Raw genomic sequence first — 27,682 nt, 5'->3', positions numbered from 1 at the left:
AGGAGATTCCCACTGTCCTGCTCATGCCGCCATGTTGGCTCCACCCTAGGAATTATTTCTTTAGAGACACTTTCTGTCCCTTTTTCTCTCTCTTCTTCTTCTTCTGGTACCCTTACAATATGAATATTGTTCATTTGTATTGGTCCCACAGTTCTTTTAATATTCTTTCATTTGTAGAGATCCTTTTATCTCTCTCTGCCTCAGCTTCTCTGTACTCCTCTTCTCTGATTTCTGTTTCATTAACAGTCTCTTACACCTCATCCAGTCTGCTCTTAAGTACTTCTATTGATTGTTTCATTTCTGTTATCTCCCTCTGGACTTCATCCCTTAGCTCTTGCATATTTCTCTGCAGGTCCATCAGCATGGTTATGACTTTTATTTTTCAGGAAGATTGGTTATATCTATTGTGTCAGGCACTCTGTCTGGGGTTTGAGTGATTTCTGACTGGACCAAATTCTTCTGCCTTTTCTTGATAATAGAAGTGATCGCCGGCAGGTGGCATGTGTGTCAGCTGGGAGAACAATGTTCCTTCCTGCTTGCTGCTCACCTTGCCCTTCTCCGCTGCCTGTTCCCATTACCTGCACACAGAGAGCAGCCTCTGTGTTAATCTCCTGAGCTGCCATGGGCAGAGCGGCCCTCAGGATAGCCTAGCACACTGCAGGCGGTCGCATATGAGCTGGGTGTGTTCTCTTGCGAGAATGGTGCCCCTTCATTGCCTTCTGGACCTTGCCCCGGTTTCCTCTGCCTGTGCAGGGCAGCTGCATCTGGGGGCAGCCTCTGGGTTTGTCCTGGTTAGCTGCACTCTGGGAGAAGACTCTGTGTGGTTGCTGTGGGCAAGGCTGCTCCCCGGCTGGTTCACAGCAAGGGTGGGTCAGCCGGTTTGCTTGTAGTGCCAGTGAAGGAGGAATGAATGGCAGGCTGCTGAACACCATGAGGGCTGCATTGCCACCCAGTGGGTTAGGGTGTCTGAAGTTCCTTAGGATTCCCAGCCTGCTAAGCTGAGTGTGCTGGGACAATTTTGTCCACCTGTTAAACCCTTGTCCCTGTAAGACTTTGAAAGTGCTGGCTTTTCTTTTGTCCCAGGGGAGCCAGATGTGGGGACCCACTCGCCATCTCTGTCTTGGATTTTACTTTTCTGTTTCTCTAATTTCCAGTACACCATGCAATGTGTGTCTGTGCTCCTGGTGCAGATTATTAGGGCTGATTATTTACTAGTCCTGTGCTTCCACTCCCTCCCCACTCCAATACTTTTCCTCCTGCGGGTGAGCTGGGGTGGGGGGAGTGCTCGGGTCCTGCCAGATCACAGCTTTGTATCTTACCCTTTTTGTGAGATGCTGAGTTCTCACAGATGTAGATGTAGCCTGACTGTTGTACTGTATCTTCTGGTCTCTGTTTTAGGAATAGTTGTATTTGCTGTATTTTCAAAAATATATATGGTTTTGGGAGGATATTTCTGCCGCCCTACTCATGCTGCCATCTTGAGCACTTCCGGACTTAGCCTCAATTTATATGTTCATCTAATAGTATTCAGAATCAAGTTATTGGCAGGTCCTACTTAAACTAGCAAATGCATGTCTTTCATACTAGATACATACATAGACCTTTCTATTTTCTATAATTTCTCCCTATGAAAGCAATTCTTTTTCTAACATGTACACATTATGATGTGTAGACAAGATTTCAGTATGTGATGGCTCAATCTTGGCCCAAATTCAAGAGAACTGACTTAATTAAACAACACAAAGAACCTCAATTTATTGTAAATTGAAGAATAAAGTAATTGCCTTATAAAGATTTAACCCCACTCTCCCTTACCTCAGGAAAGTATTAAAACAAGATCATCTGTACCTATGGCTAATTAATTAACTACCTTCTGATCAATGCTTGACTCTGTTTGTCGATATAAAATGAGTATGGGTACAGAAAAGCCAGTGTCTTCTAGAGTTGAGTATATTTAATTCCCAATGTCACAGAAATTTTAAGTAATACAAATATTACACACCTTTAAAATTTCAGATGGTGCTTTCCTATTGAGGTAAAAGAGTTAAAAATAAAAAGATAGGGGTTACTGCAAGTACATAAATAAAACTCACTGTATTTCAGAAATTATATAGATCTGGTGCTTTTGGTGAGTGGTCTTAAAGTTCTCTCTGGTTTTACCAATTCAAGAGTCACTTTTATTGAAGAATGTTATTTCAGTTTGCAAAAATGCATGGCTAGCTGGTTTCTAGTCACTTTGATAATCACAGTGCTAGCTTTGCTGATACTTGTTGCAAAAAGGCTGGTAAACATCTTTTAGGCCTGCTTGTGGGTTTCAACTACCAGCTATCAGAGAAGTGTCCTTATAATTGACAAAAGGGAGAAAATGAAAGATAAGAAAGGGAAAGAAAAGTGGGGAGGGTGGTAAGGTAGTTTTCATTTCTCATCTTGTGATACACTCTGCAGCAGTAAACACTACTATCTCTTACATAGACCCCTTGGAGGCAGAAAGGGAAAACAGGCCAAGAGAAAGCTTTATGAACTGGAGATTGTCTTTCTGTTCATGTGGCTTTGTCCTTTTGGAAAGTCTGCATGACCTCTTCTCCTTGTATTAAATAGAGCAAAGGGGTAAGGAATGATGACTTGATTTGGTGACTTAGTTATAGGAGTAGTTCTGGTGTCTGTTACTTCCGCTCTGTTATCCATTACTTCTGCTCTGTAAATGGCAGCAGACACCTGATTAACTACTGAGATTTGGACATGAAGGGGATCCAAGGTGGGCTGTGAAGTAAACCACATAGTGGAAACTCAATTTCATCTTCATCTCACCTGTTCCTCTGCTTCCAGATTTCTGGCAGACTGGCAGCTGGAGGCCTTCACTTCAGGGGCTGGAGAATCTCTAATTATTTCAAGAAAAATTGATTAAAAATATTCATATGATACTACCTTGTTAAAAAAACTCCTGGAGTATATATCATTTAAATATCATTTCTGGCATATCACTTTTGGGGAAGAATTAAAAGAAAACTTCCCCTTCCCCTCTAAATACATACATTAATAAATCAATTAAAAGGTGCAGAAAATGAAAAAAAATTCTAAATATTTACAACATTCTTAATTTATGCACAACCATAGCAAAAAACTGCCTAGAGTTGTAAGCAAAATCTCAAGTAAAAAAAAGCCAAAATTCAAAATGTATTAGTAGTGATCAGTGTGTTATAGCGTGTAACAATAACATAACAAATATTTACCTTAGGAGCTAATAGTTACTGTAAGCCAAAATAGCAGACATTTATTTGAAATTCAATTACATATTTCATTTCCTGACTGACTTGTTTCTATATACAAATCTTAAAGAAGGCAATTTTCTGTGCATGGCTTATACAGAATCAGATGTGACAGCCAGAAGTAATTGTAAAGACCATCTAGTAGTTCAAATGTTTTTTGAGATCTCAAGGGTCAAGTGACTTTCTTAAGACCTAAAACTTGACGGTGGAAGGTATGGAACTTGTACCTCAGTCTTCCCATTGTCAGTTCAGTGCTTATTTTTCCTATTCCAAACACATTAGGAAGCTCCCAACCTTGGTTATTTTTCAGTATTCAAATGAGGCACAGTTAATTCTGGAATGCCAAAAGTGGAAAATGAAGGAAAATAGACATTATAAAACTTATGACCAACCAATCAACCACATTATGGAAGAAAAAGTAAGTCATGAACCAAACCATGTAACCTGAGAAGAACCAAGAAAAACATTCTCATCCTATGACTATCTACAATTCTAAAAGAGCTTAAGCCAAGGTCCAAACTCAATTTGTCAAGACCTTGATGTTAAAAGACTAAAAAATGGGAGTGGAGTCATTCAGTCAATGTCAGAACTGGACTTACTGGACAACACAATCTATCCTGTGATGGCACAATGGACCTGTCTTTATTGGCTGATAGAAAAAAATGGTTCAGCCATGGGCTAGCGACATTTACATACTAGTCACCAGAGCGTGAAGGATCCGTTTATTAGCAGCAGGGACAGTAGAATGATTGCTAGTGTTACTTCGTATGAAATGGTTTGGGCAGAGGAATGCAAACAGACTGCCTAATGTAGCCCATTGGCTGTTCCACACCCTTTTCTATAGCCTAAAATTAGAATATAAACTGCTACTTAGGGTTACTTGCTTATACAGAGATGTCATTCTAGCAACTGTTCTGTGAGTGCAAAACTCAGTGACTGCTACTGGCAGAGAATGCAAAAGTGATTTAGTTCACACTCCATGTTCCTTAATCTTATTAGTTCCTCAGTTTATTATAGTTTTAAGTGTACAAAGTGCAATATATAACAAATGTAAAGATGTCAAAGATACAGATTTTAAAAGTGTGGTAACAAAGCCATTTTAATGAAAGACATTATCAGACATTACTACATGTTCTATCCTGTAATCTCATAAATCAAAGCTTTTAACTGTCTGAACTCATATGTGACTGTATTCTTTCCAGTATGCACTCTTTCTCCTTCCAGAGGTTGTTCAATAAAAGCAGGTATGTTCCTACCATAGAGTTCACACTGTTCTAGACACTGGACAAATTCTTGAATAACACTGTCACAAAGAATGATCATGTGTTTGGACATGTTTTCTAATAAGGACAGGAAGCATCTTTTGGCATAATACCAGGTATCAGTCCCCAGTTTTTAATTATATGGTTCTAAGCTTTTGATAACCCGAGAAATACCAAAATCATAATTTCCTTTGGCACAACAGAGGGTCCCTATCACCAAATTCACAATGCAGAGATGGTAGGTTTTCTTGTCTGGGTCATCGTAGGAGAGGTGCTCTTCCTCCTTTTCAATCTTCCTCATCAGCTCTTCAGCTTCTTCATTTTGACTTGTCATAATGTATGAAACACACAGGTTAGCCAACACAATAGCACTGACATTCAGGATGCTGTCATAATGCTTCTTGACTATGGGTTCATAAAGGCCGATAGCTTCTTTGTATTTGTTTTCCTGCATGAACAGAACATGAGCCACATTCAACTTCCACACATCGTGGTCATTACAGAATTCCACCGATTTGCGAAAGATCTTTTCCACCATTGGATAATTTTCAAGGTTCCAGTAGATTTTTGCTTGGGCCATCAGCACGGGAATATACGTCTCCAGGGTGTCATCATACTCATTCACTGCCTTTTTGACAGCTTCATCATCTCTATTGTGTCTCGCTTCCTGTACTTGCATGGTGAGTCTCTGGAGCTGTTCAGTCAGCATCCCAGCTAGCCCATCAAGCTTCATGAAAGCCTCTTCAGGAGCTGTCTGGCAAGTGATCATGGCATCCAAGAAGTCGTAGAGATAGGGTGTGAGGAATCTGTAAGTCAAATGGGCATTTTCTGCCAGGACATCCGCTGCCAGGTCAAAGTACTCATACTTACAGTACAGCAGCAACAGGTTGCCAAAGGTCTCTGGGGGAAAGGGGTTCTGTTGAAGCAAAAACTGCAGCTTTTCAAACCCTTCTGTAGGCCTGGCATCCATGTTCATCAGCGCCTGGTTGTGCAGGGTCACAGGGTCCAACTCTTCCTCTGCCCTGGGTGGCATGTCCGTGAGGGCTTCCCGGGCCGCCTCATAGTTTCTCAGTTGGTATTCTATGGCTGCCTTGAGGTTGAAGGCTTCCACCAGAGAAGTCTGGTGCAGGACTAAGGTGTTGCCAACACTGCGAACATCAATGCCCTCAGTGGTCATGCCCACACCTAGCTCTGGGTGCTGGCGAATGCCACGCTCAATGATGTCGGCGATATGCTTCAGCGCCGCGTCGTAGTGCCAGCTGCTGTAACAGGCCAAAGCGAGATTGTAAGAAAGGTCAGGCCGGTAACCCGAGGCCTGCGGGGCCGCAAGGAACGTGAAACATGCCGCTTCATACTGACCCTCCTTGTAGAGCAAACAACCCAGGTTGACCTGGCCCCCACTGTCATCTCCGGCTTCCCCGCTCAGCAGCTGCTCCACGAGGCTCCTAGCCCCGGGCAGATCGCCCTCACTGTACTTGATAGCAGCCTGCAGACGGAGGACACGGCTGCGGTAGGCGGGGTTGTCCAGGAGGAGGCAGGCAACTCGCGAGGCCTCCGGGTACAGGCAGGCCTTGTACAGCGCCTGGGCCTGGTACAGGCGGTACTGCTCCAGTTCCGGGTGCAGCTGGCCCAGCTGCTCATAGCACTCGGCGGCCAGCGCGAACTCCTGCAGGCGGTAGTAGCAGTAGCCCAGCAGCGACAGGCCGGCGCGGCTCCTCGGGCTCCGCTGGAGCTCTCCGCCCAGCAGCTGCGCGGCCTCGGCGTGGCGGGCATCGCGGATGAGCCCGTACATGAAGGCAGTGAACTCCCCATCCGGGATCTGCGCGCCGCCCAGCCCAGCCATAACCGCCAGGATGGCGGTGCGTCCTCGTTACCACGGCAACAAAGACGGAAACGGAAGGACTTCCAGTCGGGCGATTACTTTGCAAGATAAGGAACCTGTTAATAATAAAAAGAAATCAGTGACGTGAGTCTTTTGATTTACTCACTTAATCCTCAGACACTCTAGGCGACGAAAGTTGTGAGCACCGGAAAGTTTACGCCGCCCCGTAGTTCAGAGAGGGAAACTTCTTCCCGGCATGGCTGCGGTTGAATCCCACCGCCCATCAGGGACATTGCCTCGCTGCATGCTGGGAGGCGTAGTCTTTGCATGTAGCACCGCTGCTGTCGCGAGGTGGGTTTTCACTAGCTTCCGGTCTGTGATGGAGGATTGCGGGTGCGTGTTGTGTCTTTGAGGCGCGGGAGGAAGTTTTAGTGGTCTGCGGTCTCTTACGTTTTTAGTTTATACACTACGCAGTGCATACAAATACTGTTGGTTCACTTTTTGTTTTTCCAAATTCTTGGAAGTGAAAAGGTGGAATACCTCCTTGGAATTCCCCTGGAATTAAAAGTTTCTTTTTTTAAGTTGCCTTGGGGCACACTTTTTAAGAACAAGACTGCTTATTTTCATTTTTACCCCAGGTTGAGGATAGGGAATGGTTTTGGGAATCACGCGGTACCGGGAGACTTCCAATATCACATCCAGGTGTCTCCCTCATCCTTTTTTTCATAAACAATTATTACTGAACAGATGTTGTGGTTTAAACTCAGCCATTCATACTGCCCTGGTCCTCCTACCTTAACTACCAATAAGAAACTTGATCTCCCTGACTCCTTTGATCTTCCGTGACCTGAATTGGCTTGTGTAGTATTTAAGATAACCGGTGTCTGAATAAAAACACGTCTTTTCTATGAAGTTAAAAGACTTTGATGCAAGTACTTTTCTGTCTCTATAGTTTTGCTGTCTGTAAATCTTTTCTATATATAAATTTCAAAGCCAACACCAACCATAATGTATGGCACTCCATTAGGCTATTTACGTATATTATCTCTACTGTTAATAACCACCCTGTATTCTGTATATTAGAGATGAAGACTCTGTGTACTAGAAAGGTTTAAGTAATTTGCTAAAAACCACACAGCTAGGTACTTAGCAGCTGTGCCATGATACCCAACAGGGTTTCAGTAGGAAATAGTGACTGATGAATAACCTATTCCATATATCTCTTGTAGATGAGTTTGTAAGGACTCAGTGTTTGGTGCCAAGTCATATGATGGAAGATTAGTGTCTTTTTTCTTCATCAAAACAACCAGCTAACTTGGTGTGAGCAGTAGAAATTTGAACTGGCAGGCCTGAATTGCAGATGTTAGAAAGTAACTAGTGGAGATGGTGTAGTTCCTAGTCACTTGGTATAACTAGGAGGAGACTTCTCTAGGTGTGGGGTTGCTGCTATCATAAAACAACCCACTTATGTACTCATTCAGTCTTCTCCCTTGCCGAAAAATTGGCAGAGCTGTGTCCTTCTGGTTGGGATCAGATAAGGAAACTTTGACTGTATGAATACTAGGAAAGGGACAAACTGGTCCCATTTCAGAGTGGGGCTCTGGGGCACCTAACAGCATTGGAGGAAAACAGCTGATGAGGACCACTGTAACCCTAGTCAAAGGCATCTTTGAACCCAATTTCTGGATGCACTCTTTTAGCACCTTCAATCCAGGGAGGTACATGTATCAAGGGATGCTACCTAGTGCTGCTCAGTAATCAGGGGATAGTGAGGGAAGATCTTCACCTTTATGTCTGCCCGTCTATACTTGTCCTCTGGAAACTGAGGGACATATGTAAAAGTCCTAATGTATGAACTGTTAGTTTGGGTGAGTTGCTATTAAATCAAGATAACATGACAGAACACGGAAAAGGGAAATTGCCTTTTGTATCTTCAGTCTGTCAGTCTCTTTCTCAGAGTTGTACTTGCATCATGAAAGTATTCACCTTCAGCTGGCTTCTTGGAAATGTGTGAAAAATAGAACTATGTACGTGCTCTCCCCCAAATTTCTCTGATTCCTTCAGTCATGGTTGAGGTTCCCCTCTTTGTGCTGGTACATAGCTGCATGTGTGGCAGCTGAAGGGGGCAGGAGGGAAGCCACTCTGTGTCTTCCTGCTATTTCATGTGCTGCTGCTCCCGAGGCCTGGCTTGAAAAATGCAGGACATTCGGCTTGACAGATGGAGGGCAGGGTCATTTTCAAAGTGAAATGAGCACACAAATCACACTGTGAAATTGGCATGACCATCACTGCTGCTGTGACAGACCAGTTTTTATTTAGTTCTGATAGTAAGTTGTGGAATAGATTATGTTTTTTTGGGGTGTGGGGTGGGGCAGTGAAATAAGGCCCTTTTATTAATGATAGAAATTCTGGAAAGCAATAGGTTGGGTGGAATATTATAAAATGTCAAAAGGGATCATATTGCTTCCAAAAGAATCTTGAAAATCTGGAGCATATATCAAGAAATAATTTTTTTACTATTCCTAGCAATAAAAAAAGCATTTTGCAGTAGCAGTAAAATGATTTATTGCCTTAAAGGGAATTAGGCTTTGAGAAAATGGTGTTGGACTCATGGTGGATTTTGTTACACAAGAGGAGGCATGTTTACTGTGTAGAAGAATTCCATTCAGGCAAAATGTATAGGATCTTAAAGTGTAATGTTTGGTTCTTAACATGCTTTTGATTTTGTCTGCCAAAATGTGAGATGATCAAATCCCATATCCTATTTATATGTATAATCTATTTGGCATTCTCCTTTAAAACTAGTTGGAAGGTAATTTTTTTTATTATTATTATTTAATGTGATCACTTCCTGTTGAACATTGGTAATTCATGAACATCCTAATAACCACAGCTTTGGTAAAACACCTTCCTTGATAAAGGGAGACTTGCAAAACCAGTTGCCAGGTGTTACATTTTTGCTTTTTATTCCAGGCCAATTTCTTCAGGATGGCCAGCTTTGGGGACTCAAATTACCTTGCTCCCCACCCCCCATCCCCTACCAGTGAACTACCATAAATAGGGAAGAAAGAGTAAATTCATGCCAAATTGGTAATGTAATTGACTGACTTCAAGGAGCATCTGTTCAATCTTTTAAGACTTGTGGAAAGATTGTATACCAAGTCAACACTTGGGAACATTTATGTTCAGATGGTGAGACATTTCACCTCATTATGAACTCCCCTTGTGCTGGTAGTTCCAGCTTTATTAATATTTTAATTAGATTTCCTTTTTGGATATTACCTTGTTTTGTATTAAGTAGCTTATATTTTGGGGCTTATGGTATTATTATCTAAAATAAGTTATCAGGGAGAGCACGCTGGTATTACAATATATAAATGGAATTAGCAGACGGGCATGACTGTGGATACTGTCATTTAAAGAAATCAACCAACCATCCAAAGAGCTACTCTAACCCTCTGTGTTTATGCAGTGTTTTCTGTTGCAGGAGCAGGTCCTGCTTTGCCTACTTCCCTCATTATGCCTCACAAACCCTTTGTGAATTAGGTGATTCTTACTGCTGGTCTCACTTGAAAGGCATGGACTGCAAAGCACGAAGCAGCTGTGGCTGCTGCAGCCAGTACGCGGGGATGGTGCTTGCTTATGCTTAAGCCGGCCAGTAGGGGCCACACTGCACCTCTTCTCGCTCTCCCCGGGGCACCTCCCCTCCAGTCATTTGAATTGGCTTTGGATCATTTGTTGCAGTTTGTTCTAATAGAACAGCCACAATGGTGTAAGAAATTTAAAGTTTAAGCACTGAAGCCACTGTGTAATTGCATGGCGTCAGTGTGGCTGGCGGCCCTGCATTGATGTCATCCCCCTGTGTAATTGTCCATGCAAATCTGAGCAATCTGTAACGGTTGCAGGAACCCGTATTTGACTGCAGACTCTTCTCCCTCCAGAAAAACTTCAATAATTCGAAGAACCTTTTGTCATCTTTAAAATGCTCCATGGACAGTGCTGTCACAGTGTCCCTCTCACACAGGGGAACATCACAGATCAGATAAGGTTAATGGGCGAAACAGTGGTAATTTAAATTGTAGGTATTCAGGTGCATGCTTGCCTCCTTCAGCTCTTAAATCACTTGTCTCCAGAGAAATAAAGATTATTCCAGAGCTTTAGTTAAACTTTAAGCATTTATTAAAAACAAAAGATATTTAGGTCTCTTAAAACAGACTGTTTCAAAATCATGGATTAGTTGCTTGTGAAATTGCCTAGCAGTTTACAATAATTGTATTCTTATAATGAAACATCAGCCTGGGGAATCTACACAAAAAGAATGAATTCCAACAAGTCAATTGAAGACATATTTCCTTTCTTTTGTGTAAAACAATAATAATCAGGCAGCTAATCAGTAGGGGGTCCTTTTTAGATCATTGTACATCAAAATAAAATGGCAAAGGCAATTTTTCTCCAAGGGGATAAGATAAAAACCAAAAACCTAGCCTCCTATGTCCAAGTTATATTTCAAAAAATTCATCGAAATATAACAAGTCTAAAGAAGAAAATTGAGATTCTAATGCACACACACATATACATAGTAAATTAACACAAAGATAAATAGTGCCTCAAGTAACACACTTTTTTCACAGCAAATACTTCATTTACTTAATAAAACAAATTTCTGAACCAATGTATACATTCAATGACATTGGTATAGATATGCTGCACAGATAAACAACTTATCTTGAGCACTGTTGAGAGATGTGTCAAATATGTATGAACATTCAAAAGGACATTAGAAAAGATGTACAACTCAAAATTACGAACCAAGGAAAAGGTAAAGCAATGTAAGCAGGACATCAGGCATTACTAAATCCAAGTTCTCATCATGAGATTCCCCACACTTCATTTTACTTCTGCCATCTCTGTGCTTTATTCTACTAATGCTTGCTTATGAAAGGTTCAAAGTCAATATTGAATTTGAAATATCAACTTGAATATTGAATTTTGAAATTTTGGCCTTCTTGTAGCTAGATTCAACCTTTTAATTGTCTGCTACTTTCTGAGCTTTGGGGGTTCTTTAAAGCTTGTGGCCAAACAGCAGTTTCAGAGACTGTTATTCTGAAACAGATAATAATGAAACATCACTACAGCAGTAATGCCAGAGTTTTTAGGGCCTCAAATTAGATTTTGTTCTGTTGCTGAAATGAATCCTTTTTGAGTTTTTTTTTTTTTCTAGACAATGTATTTTTCTTTAGATTTAAATCTTCCCCTAATATGTTTGGATTTCTGCTTGAAGGGAATTGTTTCAGACTGTTACTGGGGACAAACCTGTAGTTCACCTTTCTGCAGTCATTAAGAATCAGTAGGAAAGTGGATTTTAAAATAATTTTAGTGCAAAGTAAATTGAGCAGACTGTTTAATGACCTAAGGTAAGTGGATAAAGTATGATAAATTTTGACACATGAATAAAGCAACTGAATTCCTATAGTATTAATATTAGATAATATTGTTAGTATACTAACATAATTAAAGAAATTATTTATAATCCAACACAACATGTATGCAAATATAAAATACCTGAAAATGTATAGAAATCTCAGATTTTAGAGACAGAAACATATATGCAATTTTAACTTCCTTTGACTCACTTTATAAATTTACTGCTTAATTAAATTGACTACCACTTACGGGGTATCTATGATATGAGATTATAGAAAGTTGTCCTTTATGAAATAAAAGTATATTTTTAAAAAATTGTACCAATGACCATATCTTTAGTGATCACTAGAGGCAGGCTCAGACATATCTGTGGTAAGGTTGTTTTTTATATCTACCCCATATATGAAACTTTTTATTTTGTCTTTAGTGAGAAGATGACCTCTTTAGGTTAACTCCTATTTTATTTGAGAAGGGCAAATAATATGGTTATATGGCAAAAATTTTTTATAGTTAAATACAGCTTGGTCTTTTGGTGTAGAAGTGAACTAAATAAAAGTCAATGCTTTTATTTTACAGGTGGAAAACCCAGCACTGGGAGAGTTCCAAGATAAAGTCCAGCCTGTGGCCTAGTCAGGAGGGAACCTCCACCTACTGTGCGCTGGGTAGCACCCTTCACAGTTTGCCAATTTGTCCCCACTGCCACGATTGCCACGATTGCCAGCTACATTGAAGGTTGTGCGTGTATTTGCTGCATACTAATAAGAGAATGAATAGCATGTCTGGAAACAATACCTCTTGTGGAGAAAGTAGGATGAAGTCATTTCAGCCATTAATGCCAAGAGATACGAGGAAGCCATCTGGTCAGCTGGAGGTTCTATGAAAGGCTCACATTTCAAATGCCTTTCTCCAGTAGGAAGAAAACATTAATAATAAGGACTGGGAAAATTTCCCTTTCTCTATTTTGGAAAAGCAGAATGTGTGGATAATCACACCTGCCTCACATTCTTGGAAAAGTGTAAGTTATTTAGAAAAGGGATTAAAACTACCTCAAGCTGCCAAGAGTTCAGCCCTTAATGCCCTGGGTGCTGGCACCAGGGTGGCTGCCAGGCTCCTTTCCCACTGCTTCCTGGTCGGGGAGGAACAGACCCATGGCATTAGTCAGCAGTTTCTGAATTTGACCCACAATAGGAAAGATAGCTCGAGACAGGAAAAATAGATGGAGGCAATTACAAACAGCTACTTGATTGATGGTTGACATTGTCAGGGCTCGGCTGTACGGCAGATTGCAGTGGTGTTGAACTCCCGTCACTGCTAGTGGGTGTTGCTATTGGCAACCACGCAGCGAAGCCAATAAAAAGGCAAGAAAATGAGAGGAAAAGTCAACCTTTGAGGAAGCTGTAGGGCTTGTGCTATAAATTACATTCCCCTTAGCAATGTGCAGCTTCACTGCTTGGGGCAGCTACCATGCTTGTAGCTGCCTGCAGACACCACTGGACCCTGGGTCTAATTTTATCATAAAGCACATGCTTTAAAATTTTGCTGTAGTTAGACTGGCATCCGTCTGTCTGGGCTATTTATTTATTTACTGTTGTGGAGCATAACAGATGTGGGTTCATCTCTGCCTCACATGGACTGATTTTTAATTCCCGTTGGTGATAATAAACATGATGTGGCACAACAGCTAGAAACACCTGCAGTGCTTCTGAGCTGCAGACACACTTCCAGGGTCTGTCCTGAACTCTACCCACCCTTTGTTCCTCACCTGAGGAAGGGAGACGCCAGGCAGAAGCTATTTTCCTTTATAGCAGAATGATTCAGAAAACTGGCTTAATAAAAATGCATAAATCTGAACAACCTCCCCTTACCTGCTCTGCAGAGGCAGTTTTTCCTGCTTTCCCGTTCTTGTCCAGCTCCTCTAGTCCTCCCAGCAGAGACAGCTGGAAAGGGGCTCTTGAAACATTATGTTTTAGGGCTCCCGCTCCTTTCTCTCTTTTGTCAACCCCCTCCCTGCTCAAGTGTCTCTCTTTTCTAAGCACTTGATGATGAGATTTCGTACCATTACTGTCTGGGTTAGAAGTGCCATTTTTCTTTGTTTGCATTGACTCTCACCTTTGCTGTGGCAGCCCTCTCGCCACCTGCTCCAGCCTCTGTCTTGACTGCGGTCATCCTCTAAGAGCTTTCTCCTTCTCCCAGCTGCTTCCCTTTCTCTTCCTCCTCCCCTGCACCCCTCTTTGCCAGGGTCTATAATTGTTTTTACTTTCTTTCCATATAGAGTCTTCTTCCCAGCTAATACCCATTCTTCCCTCCCTTCTGTTTTGGTACCTTTATTTACCCTTTCTTTAAACATTTTCTGAATGTCTACTGTGTGCTAGGACAGCAATGGTCTTTGTGGAAGTTGGCCCCTATTTCTTTAATATTTGATCAGCAAAGTTAATAATTGATACTGACTAGTAACAACAAGAACAAAAATGGTTTGTAAATTTGAGACGTTTCAGAGCTGGAATGGACTTCAAGGTTCATCTAACCCAGGGGTTTTTTAACTCCTCAGAGCCACCGCTGTGTATGGAATCAAAGAGATGAGGATTTGCAGGGGCTTTAGGGCCTCCATCCTGGCTTCAGAGGACTTTGGCTTTCAGATGTTTGATATGTTAGGGTTTCCTTGTAAGATTTATTTGGACAAATCATTCGAAGGTTAAAACATGTTTGAAAATCATTTCCTAATGTAATGTCACTTGACAAATGAGAGAATAGGTTGGGACAAGTTAGATGACTCATCCCAAATCCTCCAGTCAGTTGTGCCAAAGCAAGGGGTAAAAGTCTAGCTCCTAGCCCAGCATTCTCTGGATAAGGCGTACCATGTCCTAAATCTCTCAGTAACATGGGGAGCAAAGTAGCTTTCTGATCATTGCATCTATGTAATATAGTTTATTCTTACTATAAATGTAGCTTCCTACAGAAATTTGTTCTCTGCACAGACTGTTATTTCTTAACTTTTCAAGCATTATTTCTTGCACTTAACGACAAATCCAAAATTGGGGACCCCTGCTTGGCTTTAGCTTGGCACCAGTAGTAACCTTACATTTTATACAAAACTCATCACTAGAAGACGTCAAGATAGTCCCTGATCATTCTCCACGGAAATGTCTCACTGTTGAAAATGGCTCCTAAACGTTCCTGGGTTACTTGTGGTAAGTCTAACTAAAGATTTCCTTTCATCCTTGCTTTAATTAAAACCTATTAATCCATTCTTTCTGGGAGAAAACTTGGTCTACAATGAAGGTTGAATTAAAAAACTGAAGAGAGCCCCCAATCCCAGGGCAATATGAGTTGTGTATGAATGCCAATCAGACACACATTTGCTGTATTGCCACTATGGACCTTGCCAGGGGAAAACTGGGAAAGGCTGGCATTTGTAAGGATAATAGAGTCTATCTTTTAGGTAGGCAGTTCTAAAGGCTCTGACCCCTCATTAAGAAGCTTTAGGATACAAATGAAATTCCTTTACAGAACACAAACGGGGATTCTTGGGACAGTGTGGCACAAAAGGGTGCTCAGGAGAGGACGCAAAGACAGGCATTGTCTGGCTTATAACAGAAGAGCTGCTCACGAAATGAAGTGGCGCTAATGACGCCTTTGCTGTTCCATGTTCCCTTGGCTCAGAATGAGCAGGGCTGGCTGGCCTCAGGTCCTGGATGCACAGCCATCCTCTGCCCAGTGCCTTGTCTCAGTCTTAGTGTGTGTTTGCTCCAGGGAAAGCTGAAGGTCCTGGGGCGTGCCCCCACCCCCAGTTCCTCCTCTGTGCTCCCCACCAAGCTCTCCCCTGCTGACCACATTTCAGGCGGAAAGGCCCCAGTCATCCCCGAGACTTCATGTCAATCTGAACTTTAAGGAACAAAAGGATGATGGGGCTGGACTGAAGCTGGCTCTGCAGGATGCATTTTGCCGCAGCAGCTGGCCTCGGTGGTTAGTTTCTGTCTTCCCCGGCCACTGTGAGGCTGGCAGAGGGCGAGGCAGATGGGCCGAGCTGCCTTCTCCGGTGCAGCTCTTCCCACTTACTTCTGTTCACAGCCACTGCATCCAGCATCGGCTTCAGTTTCACATTGACCTTCACCAACGCCTAAGATAAAACAAAAAACAGGTGGGGGAGAGAGGAATCAGAGTCACTGACATATTTTCCAGCTTTTACTTGTAAAGAGAGTGGAAACTGGCTGTAAGAAATGAAAGAGATGATTACTTTGGTAAACATGAGCTATTTACAAGAAGTAAACATGCATTTAATGCCATTGTATTATATTAATAAAATCTATACAGAAAATGAAAAAATAAGACAGGGTGACTGTGTCCTGCTCCGGGGGTACCAGCAAATTAAATTATGATCCTGTTTTTAAATCTGCAAACAGAAAACAAAATATCCAGGTCACGCATGCCTACTGCTATGGGTATCTTTGCCTGCTATGGAGGTCTTCAGATCTCAATAGACCATGAACTTAAAATTTTCCAAAAATAAACCCACAGATGACTGGGTGGACTTACCTGGATAAGAAAGGCCCAGTAAAACCCTAGAACAAGAGGAGGTGCTCATTTTTAAAGCTAGGATCTGGAAGTTGTGCTCAGTGTACATATCAACATGAGGACATGTATGGGAATAGACATGAGAGAAAAGAACAAGGCATGTGGAAGGGAGGGACAGAGTGGGGCAGGAGAGAGGAGGGGACAGGAAGTGGCGGGTGTGGCCAGAGGCCAACTGACACAGGCTAGTGAAGCTCAGGATTCAGGGTCCTCACTTGCAGGAGACATTTCTAAATATTTTCTTCTGTACTTAATTTTGTATTATTGTTTTAAAAAGAATCCTCTATTCCCAAATGGAATAAACTTCCAGCCTCACAAAACTTGGATTGCCCCTATGGTGGAGCAAGGTGATGAATAAAATGAGGGTCATGGAGCTGTGGGGGTGTGAGGCCACAGAAAGACAGTGTTCCCACTTCATGCCGTGGGTTAGCATTTTGTGGCCACAGATTCTACCCCAAGTTCCTTGTACACACCTTGCAGGTGTGTCCTGCTCATCACAAGGGGAACAAAAACAGCAATTTCAGCACACCTTCTGAGAAGCCTTCTCCAAGCATAATCTGTGGTTAGGAGATGGTCAAAAGCAAAGGAAGAATAGCTCTTCCTGTTGGGGATGTACTTCCCAAAGCACGAGTGCGAACCACCCACTAGGAAGGCCTGATTGATCCTTTCAAATAATCTTCCATTCCAGGCAGTTACAGGCATATGAGTTAAATGTAACTAGATATAAATTAAGTGGGGGTTGAAAAGCCCAGAAATAATCAGTATCCCCTGAGCAGTGAGCACTCCAGCCTGGCTGAGGTGGTGTCCCTTCACACTGATGTCCCTTCCACAGCACATTCTTTCTCTTAAAAGCAGTATTTAGCATACCAAACAACAACATCTCATTTTAAGTCAGATGTATTAATTTTTCCATATGAAAATAAAACACAGCAACTTAATAACTCAGGCAGTGATCAAAATCCCCTTTATGTCCATGAGAAAAATGCAGGTGCCTGTTTTCTGCTCAATGCAGTTTTTTCATTTAGATAATAGTGTGAGGTAGCAATGAGTGCCATGGCTTTATGTAGGGTAGTTTGGCACTGGCTCCTCTCACTCTGATCAAGCCTTTTAATTAAACTGACTACTGTAATTCCTATGGAAATTAGTGTTTATGTTATTTTCCTGCAACAAAAGCATTTCTCTAAAACTTTTTTTCAATCCCAGGAGCACAAATTGGAATTTTTTTCTGCCTGAAGTGTAATTAAAAACTCATTTGATTACTATATTTCTGGCTCTGTTTTACTTATTAAATTCCTGTAATCAGTTTTCTTTTATGAAGCTGCTGGGAAATGATCTCAAAAGCAACACATTTTTCTCTTCCTTGGCAGATTCCCGAGCATTTACTAAATTACATTCATAGCACCTGCCCATGATTCGAATTACTCCACCAATTTATTCCTTAAACCATTTAAGTTTATTTGGCTTATCCCCAAACAGAGATTTCTTTCATTTATCTAGCTCTTTGTTTCCCTCTTGCTTCCTCTGTGTTGAATAAAATGTTGTGTTTTTTAGGGGGTATGTATTTTTCATATTTACTTTTCTTTGCTTCAAATTCTCCTTCAACATGGAATTGCCATACCTCAATACCGTCTTCCTCTGGCAGGTGCTGGTTCTAGGCACAGGTAACAAAACGCCTGAAGAATTACTCATACTCACACTATGAATTTACCACACAAATTTCTCAGCAGTTAGCTGAGAGAATGAGGAACTATTAGAATACTGGGAAAGCAAGAGCTTCTCCACAAACCTAAATTCCATGGTGTGGATAAAATGAAGGTTCCTGTGGTCAGGATTCTCACCTGGCCCTGGTTGGCTAGCTCACTACACATGTGGGCAATATGTTGTTATAGACTCTATATAAAGAGCCCTGCCCAGTGCTCTGGGTGACATGGTGTCATGGCTGCAAGGCTGCAGGAGAGCAGAGCACAGGCTGCAGTGGTGGCAGCGCCAAGGGCAGAGGCCCAGAGGATGGCTGTGTGGGCAGAGAGGTCCAGAGGCAGAGACCGGCTTGCCGCATGCAGACTCGCTCTGAGTGAACGGGATTTTAACGACTGACTTGCCACCGGTAGAAATAAAGTTGGGTACAACCCTTATTACGTTCTATTGTCATTTCTTTGGTCACACTGAATTCACAGCGAACTTGCCTGGGGCTGAAACCCATTGGCAAGACACAAGGCTTACGGTGATTGTGGGCAATGTTAATTGCTTCCGGTATTTGGCAAGTTGTGGGTATTCCTAAAAACTTCTCACCAGCAAGTGATACTCCATGAGTTCTGTGCAAATGCTACTAATACCTGTCTTATTTGACTTGCTCTTCACCTAGTGAAAGAGAAAGGGGACACATTGCCCATCTGCTCACCCGCCACATGCAGAGGGACTCAGAAGGTTAACTACATGGTGTCATCATCTGCAGGATGCTGAATCTTATCTGTGGCAACCCTGTGGCTTGACTGTTCAGTGTTTAAACACGTCCAAAGGCAGTGACCTCACTACCTCCCAGGGGGTCCAGTTTACTCTTTGTTCCCATTTTAGAAAGTTGTTCCTTCTATTGAGCTGAAATCTACATCCCAGGAACTTCTACTTAATGGTTCTAATCCTTGAGGTGCTCTTCCTTTAAACCAGAATCAACTGGAGCAGGGTAGGACTGATGATTCATGCTGCTTCAAGTAAAGGTTAGGGTTGGTAAGGGTCTAAAAACCCAACTTTGGATGTGCTGCTTATTATCCTTGGGGCAACTGTACAGAAATCACTGGGGCTCACAAGCCCCCTCCAGCTCCCTCCTGGCCTCACGGACAGGGTCTGGGATACTTGCCCCACTAGGGGCTGTGGGCATCTACTCTATCCAGGTGGCTGAGGGACCCCACTTCCTTCCTGATTCCATTCATGTTCCATTGTTGAGTCCATTTATGGTCAGCAGGTGCAGTTTATTCCATATTTTATCTATGTTTTGAATAAGTAATACATGCACACAGTCCAATGGATACAGAGGGTACAAAAAGTACAGTGGAAAGTTTCTTTTTCTGCCCCAGATACTCAGTTTTGTTTCCTAGAGGCATCTGATGTTATCAGTTTCTTGGGTAGCCTTTAAGAAACATTTGATGCATATGTAAGTATATCCACCTTATATATAATATATATGTATATATATACTGTATATATGTATATGTGTAATACATTTTATATATCTACATATAATGTTTATGACTAAATTGATTCCCTAACCACTTTGAGTGTTTCTTTCAGGGAGGGAGTGAAATCTAAATGTTGTGGAACAGGATTATTAGTATGCTTTAATGAGATCAAGTATACTGTGTAGAAATTAGAAATATAGAGAGGGGAACCAAATTCTAATTTTTTATTGTTTTGGTACTGTTTTGCTACTTAATCTGCTTAATCTGCTGTGAATAATATCTACCACAGTTTTCCTCTCAAAAACTGTAGTTTTCACTCTAGAGGTTTGATTTGGATTTTTTAAATAGTTTCAATGATTGTTTATCTTACTCAATCTTTCCTCTATCCTCTTGAACATAAAAAATATAATGAATGTCTTAATGTCCTTCTCTACCAATTCTAAGATCTATATAACTCCTGGGTCTGTATTGATTGATTTTCTCATTATTATGGGTCAAGTTTTATTGTGTGTTTGCATGCCTGGTAATTCTTGATTGGGTGTCAGACATTGTGAATTTTATGTTTTTGGGTGCTGGGTTTTTGTTTGTTTTTGGTGTTCATTTGCATTTCCTTAAACATTTTTCAGTTTTGTTCTGGAATGCAGTTAGGTTACTTGGAAACAACTTGGTCCATTTGAGGCTTGCTTTTAAGCTTTGCTAGGTGATCCTGAGCAGCGATTCATTTAGGCTAATTTGGCCCTACTACTGAAACAATAATCTGAGAACTGTACCCAGTATCTCACATATTTCAAGGTGGTTCTCTAATATTCTGTCTGGTGTGAACATGGACCATTCCCCACCCTGTGGGAGCTCAGAGGAATGTTCTACTTGCTCTGTTTTTGCTGGTTCTTTGCTCAGCCTCAGTAGTTTCCTCACATGCCTGTGGTGAACTGCCCTGAGGCCTTAGCAGAGCCTTCTGCAGACCTTGGAAGCACTCTCTTGTGCAGCTCTCTCTTCTGTAGTATTCTTCCCTGGAACTCTAGCTCCCTTAGCCTCCCCAGACTCCTAGTCCTGCCTCCCCAACTCAGTGAGACTGCTGGGCTCTGCCTAGGTCCTCCTCTTTGTGCATGGCCTGGAGACTCTCTCCAGGTGGCAAGCTGGGATAATTGTAGGGCCCAAGTGATTTGTCCCCCTCTCTCAGGAATCACTGTACTGTGCTGCTGTTTTCCACTGTCTGTAAACTGCTACTTCATGTTTTTTCAGGGTTTTTTTTTCCTCCTGTTACTCTATCATGGCTGGCTGTAGAAGTTGTAGAAGTCCCTTGTCAATTGGTTTTATACAACTTTGCCTCGGTACCATCCCGTGGGCTCCCAGGGAGAATGGAAACAAGAATGTGTTTGTATCTCTGGCTCCTCTCACAGTGACCCAGGGGAACAACAGCCTGTCCTCTACTCCACCCACAGCAGAGCGGCAGGAATAAGGTGAGGCCAGGACAGCTGTCAGTGGCTGAGAGTGAGGTCAGGACATTCTGATCTGCTACAAAATCCTGCTGTAAAAACAAACCCAGAATGACTGTCTTGCAAAATGAGTACAATATTCTCTCCTATTACCATTATTCCTGAGACCTTGTTTTTGTCAGTTCACCAAGCTGGTTGGAGTCATATTCTGGCCTCACTTTCCCTTTGCCATCATGATCCATTATCTGTGAGCATCTGGCCCAGTGTGTGCTTAGTAGCTGACCACAACCACTTTTTGGAACTCAACTGCTGGATAGATGGGGCAAATGTGGGACATGGGAATAAGCAAAGAGAAAACCATGCTCTCAGAAAAAGTCGCTACTCTTATGCTCTGTTGTCGGAAGGGGACATAGAGGCACACTACCAAATTAAAAGATCAGTTCTTTTAAAAGAACACCTGAAGATGTTCACCTATGTCATTAATCACTTTTAAAAACTTTGAGGAAATTATATGAGTTGCCTATTATTTTTTTTAAAGGCCAACAAGAGGAGGTGGTTTCCACTTCGTATGGTTGAATTATCTATTTCCAGAGTGCTAGCAATAAGACAATAATTTCTGCCTTCCTCCATCTCTACCTTACCAAAGAGAAATAATCAGCACCTAAGATATACAATGCATGATAGAGAAGAAAGAATTTAAAGTCTTTTTAAAAAATATCAATATTTTAATAAAATAGACTTGGAGCCCATCTCAAACATCTGTTTGAGGCAACATCCCTGTTATAAAGATATGATCACTTTACTACTGTGATTTTTTTACTTTCTGAGTGAAAATGTCAAAAGCCTTTTAGGGGGTTGGTGTTTTGAAAATGGAAAATCATTGATGTTATGACCACATGGTGTCATTTCACCAGAAGAGCAAGAGAAATGCAAGTGGTGGCAGGCCCTGAAATTCTCCTGAATTTATTTGAGTGGCCAGTCACCTGTGCGAAGAGCATCACTGAGAAGCAGAGGAGGCCTCTAGTGAAGGCATGTGACTTCAGGGAGGCCAACTGTGGGGGTGTACCCAGACTTTTAAATTAGTGAATTATTGAACTGCTAATACGTCTTGGTTCCTGAAGGTTAAGATTATTCATAACTTCACCTGATAGACTCCTTCATTTTACATGCCATGCCGAGTGATGCAGTTGGTCATGAATCACATTTGGCTTGCCAGCCTTCCACTCTTCCACCATGTCGTAAAGGCCAGAAGCAGTGAACTGATTGTCCAGAACTGAACTCATCACCTTCCTCCAAACATTCCTCTACTCTCACGTTTACTCTCTCAGGGAACTGGGTAATATCATCTTCACCTAACTGCCTAACCCAGAAATCTATGGTCATACATGACATCTCCGTCATCTCCTCACATCCAAACTACCAACAAATTCTGTCAATCCTATTTCCCAAATGCCTTTGTGGGTCAATTTGCTGTCATTTCTACAACCCTAGTTCAGAATGCCATTATTGTCTCAACTGCTTTAAGGCTGCTGCCCTCTCCTAACCGGGCTCCTTGCCTGCCTCTTGCTCCCAGCCAATCAATCCACTCTCCTCCTTGTAGCCACCCGGGAGCAGTCACCTCAAATCACAAATCCAGGTCCACCACTCTACCCTGAACTTTCCAGCAGCTCCCATTTGATCTGAACATGCTCTAGGACCCTCCTGGGAAAGGAGAATTGTGCTATTAAAAGAGAACAAAATCCAGAAACAAAACAGAAGAGAAAAAAATAATAAAACCTGATGGAAAACTTGGGTTATGGTTCAAAAAAAAAATTCTGAAATGCCAAAATAAATCCATCAAGTTTTCTAGAAAACCTGAAATATACATTTTTCTATGCATTTTAACATTTTCTTGAGTAAAAAAAAGAATAAGCTAACCTGCACATGGCATGTTTGGCAGGGGAGTAACTTTAGTGTTAGTTGCTGCATGTGAGAGCAGATGGGGCTGGCTGAGGGGTCCAGATGGGAGGCAGCGAGCAGATTCCTCCCGATCCTCACTCCTTCCGTCCCCAGTTCAACGGCCTTTGAAACTCAAGGTTGTGTAAAAATTAATTTGCATTAAATTGCTTAAGATAATGTATTAACCACCATAGGAGGTTTCCAGCAGTTTTTAAAACTTGCTTTGAAAAACACGTAATCAAACAATAGTGGTGAACACAGAAGGAAGCCAAGACGTCTTTGGATAAATGTTTTCAAATATTCACACTGAAGATTACAGCTTTAAAATAAATCTTTACTGTGTAATTTGCTAAAGTTGGAAAATTAATAATCATCATTTACATGTTACACATGTAAACTGCCAGGCACTGTATACTTCTGGGTTCTTACCAGGCTAGAATGCAATGGAGTTTAATGGGCTTTCACCATATGACTTCTGCCCCATTTGGGAAGAGAGTCATTTATTCCACCAGGACTGTGGTATCTCTAGCAGAGATTGCTAGTTGCCTTCCAGTATGTAGCCTCCCTTAAACTTAGGAATAGCTAGGGAGGTATAAGCAGAATTCATATGAAGAGCTTCTGAGGAACATTTTAAATGGGAATTTATTTAGCAGGGAGGAGCATCCTTTGCCCTTGCCTCTATCTCCTTTTTGCTGCCGGAATAGTAACATGATGGCTGGAGCTACAGTCACCATGTTGTGACTATGAGGCAACCTTGGGTATGGCAGCCAGGGTCTGAGGAAAGATAAACAGAAACTGGGTGTTTGATAGCTATGTAGATGCCATATAATAGCAACCTAGAATTGACTACTCTTGATTATTTTATCAGAGAAGAGAGTAAATTTGTATTTTCTTTAAGCTACTGTGATTTTCAGATCTCTTACTAGTAGCTACATGCAATTCCTAATTGAGAGAATTGATGTCATGTTGTAGGTCTCTATTTTCTGTCTACTTGTATAGGTGTCAGAGGACTCTAGGCATCTAGATATGGAACAAGTTGATCTCCTGCACCAGGCAGTTATGAGTTAACTTCTTTTGGCTTTGGTTTATAAGTGAACTGTAGTAGGCCTGCAGAAGCCCGTACCTCTACGTCTGCAATGTACCTGTACCTTTCCTCTGGTAACAGAATCCATTACATGTGCTCTAAGAAATCACATAATTCAGGCCTGACTAATAGGAGTGCCCCCAGTGATTGGTATAGGGATACCCAAGCTAAGGCAAGCAGAGCTCTCCAGGTTTCACCTAGAACTACTAGAAATGAGGCTTCTTTGTCTTTTTCCTTTTGGTGTGATAATACCTACAATGAACATGTGATCTTAGAGCTGTCAGGATGCATGAGGAAATCCAGGTTGAGAATGAAGCTAAGACATAATTAGGAGGCAGAGAAAAGGGGACATGTGCCTTAGGGCATCCTTTGAATGCCCTGGATCCAACTGTGTGCCACCCTGCCAGCTGTACCTCTAAGCCCCCCAGTTACTTGAGCCAATAAATTCCCATTTCTGCTCAAACTAATTTGAGTGAGCTCCAAATAATGAGTCTTTCACTGCTGTCACTTGCTGTACTCCATCACCCCCCAGAATTATTTGAGATTGAACCCCCACCCCGCCCCACCAGACTTTGAACCAGTGGCTGGCATAATGGAGTCTCAACTTACCCAGCATAAAAGTAGCTGCTAAGCACTCATGGGGAAGCCCTCTTTAGCTAAGTTAATGTGAGCCAGAGACCAGTGAGCAGTTACCTCCCTTCTTGAACCCTCTGAGTGTGCCAAACAGATAACTTAGAAGGTTTTAAAAGGTTGCTCAGTCTTAGCCTGCCATGTTATGGAGACTCAGAAATATTAATAGAGGATGCCAACTCCCTTTGGTGGCAAAGTCATCAGGTCTATGGAATTTTGGCTTCCAAGGAAGGAGTCCTCAGAGGAATGGAGTGGTGGCATCCATTTAGCCTAGATTTCCCCTATGGCCCAGGTGACATTCTTTTTCCAGTTGGGAAAACTGTTTTTCTGTATGTGCTATTTACTCTGCAGATCTGTTACTACTCAGCAATAACAAGTTGGCTTGTCCGATTTTTGCAAATGCCAAAAAGTATTGTCATATTTTTCTGCTTTTTTTTTTTTAGTGATACTTGAGGTCTTAAAATCTAAATAATGTGAGATAGTTATCTGAACAGCAGTAAAGATGATAAAGCGACAGAGGTAATGTTTAGTATGAGGACAAGCAGGCTCATTAGAATCCAATGGAAGAAGGATTCAGATCTAGACTCAGAATCCTAAGGGTATAGTCTTGTCAAGTTATAACACTGATGTTTGTAGCATCGGTGTCTAATATCTTGAAAGCTAATTACAGTACTAGTAATAACTTAGAAAGAGATTATTTTCTTTCCAAAGTATGAAGCAGATTAGCAGTGCTTGTAAAAGTGAAAACGTAACAATACTTTATGGCAATTTTCTCTCCCTCTTTTCTTCCCCTTTCCATTTCCAACCTGATCTCTCAGGTTACTTGTTTTGCTTATTATATGCTCAAGGGATTCCTTTGTGGAAAATGATATTTATGAATGAATTTGACATTCTGAATTAATGAGGCAGGAGTTTTAGTTTCCTTGGATTAATAGCACGATTATTTCTATAATATAGGGCAATATAGTCTTAAACTCGAATGGCTAGAGGGCTGGGCCAGTGAAGTTAATGAATGAAATAGGCTGCATTATACAGTTGGGAGTGGTGGGGTCTATGGAAAACTGGCCTTTTTACAGTTTTAAGAACAACGTTCAATTGAATGACACATGTCCGCGGGCTGAATCTATTCTGTGGACCACCCATTTGTTCACTGATAGACAGTAAAACACTTATTGCCAAACGAGCTAACTACTGAGTACTGAATGTATCCTGTGTTCCAGGAGCCATACTGGGACCTCTCCATATGTGAGCAGATCAAACCTCACAACAGTACTGTAAGATTGGTATTGTTGACCCTGCTTTGACAGATGAAGAAGCTGAGAATGGAGAAATTAAGTTAAAAGAGTCAAAGTTTACATGGTTAAGTGTACAGCAGAACTGCAGTGTCTGCCCAGGCCCGCCTGAGTGCAAAGCCCGGAAGGCCTTCCCAGGAGGGATCACAGCCAGGGGCTCTACCCACGGGAGTCTCAGCCCTAACGGCAGTGTTGGGATAGTGGAGCAACTTGTTTGTTCTACAGCCCACAACTCTGTCAGACAAATTCGCAGGAGGGCTGTGGCCTCACTGTGTAATAAACACTACCTCCCAGACATTAGGTGTAGACAGTTAGTCTTTTATCTGTGACTCATCTACTCTATCCTGCCCTGGGAAAATAAAACAAGGGTTTTAAGTAGTAAATAACAGGAGGCCTAGAGAGCTTATGTAAATGGGTGCATGGAGAACTGCCTCTGCTGTTATAATGAGCCCCTCTAGGACACTGTCCTAGGTATATCCTGTTGGTTGGGTTTTCAGGGCAGACTGGTAGCTAATCAATCATGTGCACTGTGCAGGCAACATCTGACTTGGAAGGAATGGCTGCTGACCCAGAAGTCACAGCCTTTGATGAATGGGGCTTTATATAAGAGGTGGTTGGAACATGTAAGTTAAACACAGCCACCTGGTAACAAACCACCTCTCCATATGCCCCAAGGTTGTCTGGTAAAACTATGCCACCTGAGATTTTTATAGAAATAAACATAATCTATTATTTTTGCAAAGTTAAAAGTGTAAAAAGGAGCATTTAAACATTTTTAGTTTCTTGAGCTGCAAGTATTTGTTTACTATACATCTTTCGTGTGCCTTGAGCCTTACAGTTCTCCAAACATAATGGATAGGGTGACTGCGTGGGTGACAGCTGTGTACAAATGGGGACATGCAATTCAATGCCGTCAGTGTGAATGGCGTTCTGAGTAAGGCACTACGGGACTCCCAAGAATGGGTTCTAGAATGCTCCATTAGTGATTCCTCTTCAATGTTTAGCTTAATTATTTGAAAATCCTAGAAGAATCAAAAGACTAATTATTTGTACTAATCAATTGCTTAGTGAGCACCATGTAAATGTGATGATTATTGAGCATTTCTTGTGAGAGTTTAAAGGTACTTCTGCCCAGCACCACATAGGGTTCAGATAGAGACAGGGAGAACCGTCAAAGCCTGTGCAGCCGAGTGCCCCAGATCTACCAGGACCAGAGCATCCCAGAGAAATGCTTTGTCTTTAGTTAAAGATCTCTGAGGACAAAAGTCCTGTCTTTTTTTGGTGGTCTTTCTCTATATGGTAAGAGAAACTTATTTTTCTTACTTTTATAAAATGATTAAAAAAGTGAGATTTTGGAGAGAAAGACTAGGAAGACTAGAAAGGGAATATTTTACACAAATCACTGGGTGTATGAGGAAGTTGTTATCATTGACTGACCTCTTTGTCCATGGAAAGGGCCAATCTGTCCACTTTAAGACCTGTTCGAAGGTATGTTTTTGTGGCTCTTCTTTAATTACATTGCTACTTCCCCAAAAGCTAAGAACTGAAGAAATTCGTATGTGTGGGGATAGTGGGACCAATACCCTGAATATTTTTTATTAGATTATTGATGTGCAGCTTGAGGATGGGGACATTAGAATTTTATGAACAAAAACTTCCTAATGGGTAACATTTTCTATCTTTTCAGTGCTGGGAAGGTTCAGTTCATTTAACTTTCAAACACTGACCATTTAAAATTAAATAAGCATCCCAATAAAAAGACAAATTAGATTTATTTTTGAATTAAATT

The 27,682-nt window shown here is 41.7% G+C and overlaps 2 protein-coding genes across 2 annotated transcripts in view; both read right to left on the bottom strand.

The window, feature by feature from the left end:
- Positions 1-4,087: 4,087 nt before the first annotated feature.
- LOC118909197 (tetratricopeptide repeat protein 30B-like) lies at positions 4,088-6,606 on the bottom strand. Its single transcript, XM_036879444.2, is given in 1 exon segment — positions 4,088-6,606. A coding segment is annotated over 1 exon segment (1,971 nt). The 5' UTR covers positions 6,372-6,606; the 3' UTR covers positions 4,088-4,400.
- Positions 6,607-14,684: 8,078 nt separating this feature from the next.
- PDE11A (phosphodiesterase 11A) overlaps positions 14,685-27,682 on the bottom strand; it is a 395,750-nt gene continuing 382,752 nt past the window's right edge. The window contains exon 20 of the mRNA XM_036879447.2: positions 14,685-15,891. Within this exon, the coding sequence (XP_036735342.2) occupies positions 15,739-15,891 (153 nt within the window). The 3' untranslated portion in view covers positions 14,685-15,738. The remainder of the gene's footprint in view (positions 15,892-27,682) is intronic.

This window comes from Manis pentadactyla, chromosome 6 (genome assembly GCF_030020395.1).
Source record: "Manis pentadactyla isolate mManPen7 chromosome 6, mManPen7.hap1, whole genome shotgun sequence".
NCBI classification, from domain to species: domain Eukaryota; kingdom Metazoa; phylum Chordata; class Mammalia; order Pholidota; family Manidae; genus Manis; species Manis pentadactyla.
This window is presented reverse-complemented; position numbering and strand designations above follow the sequence as displayed.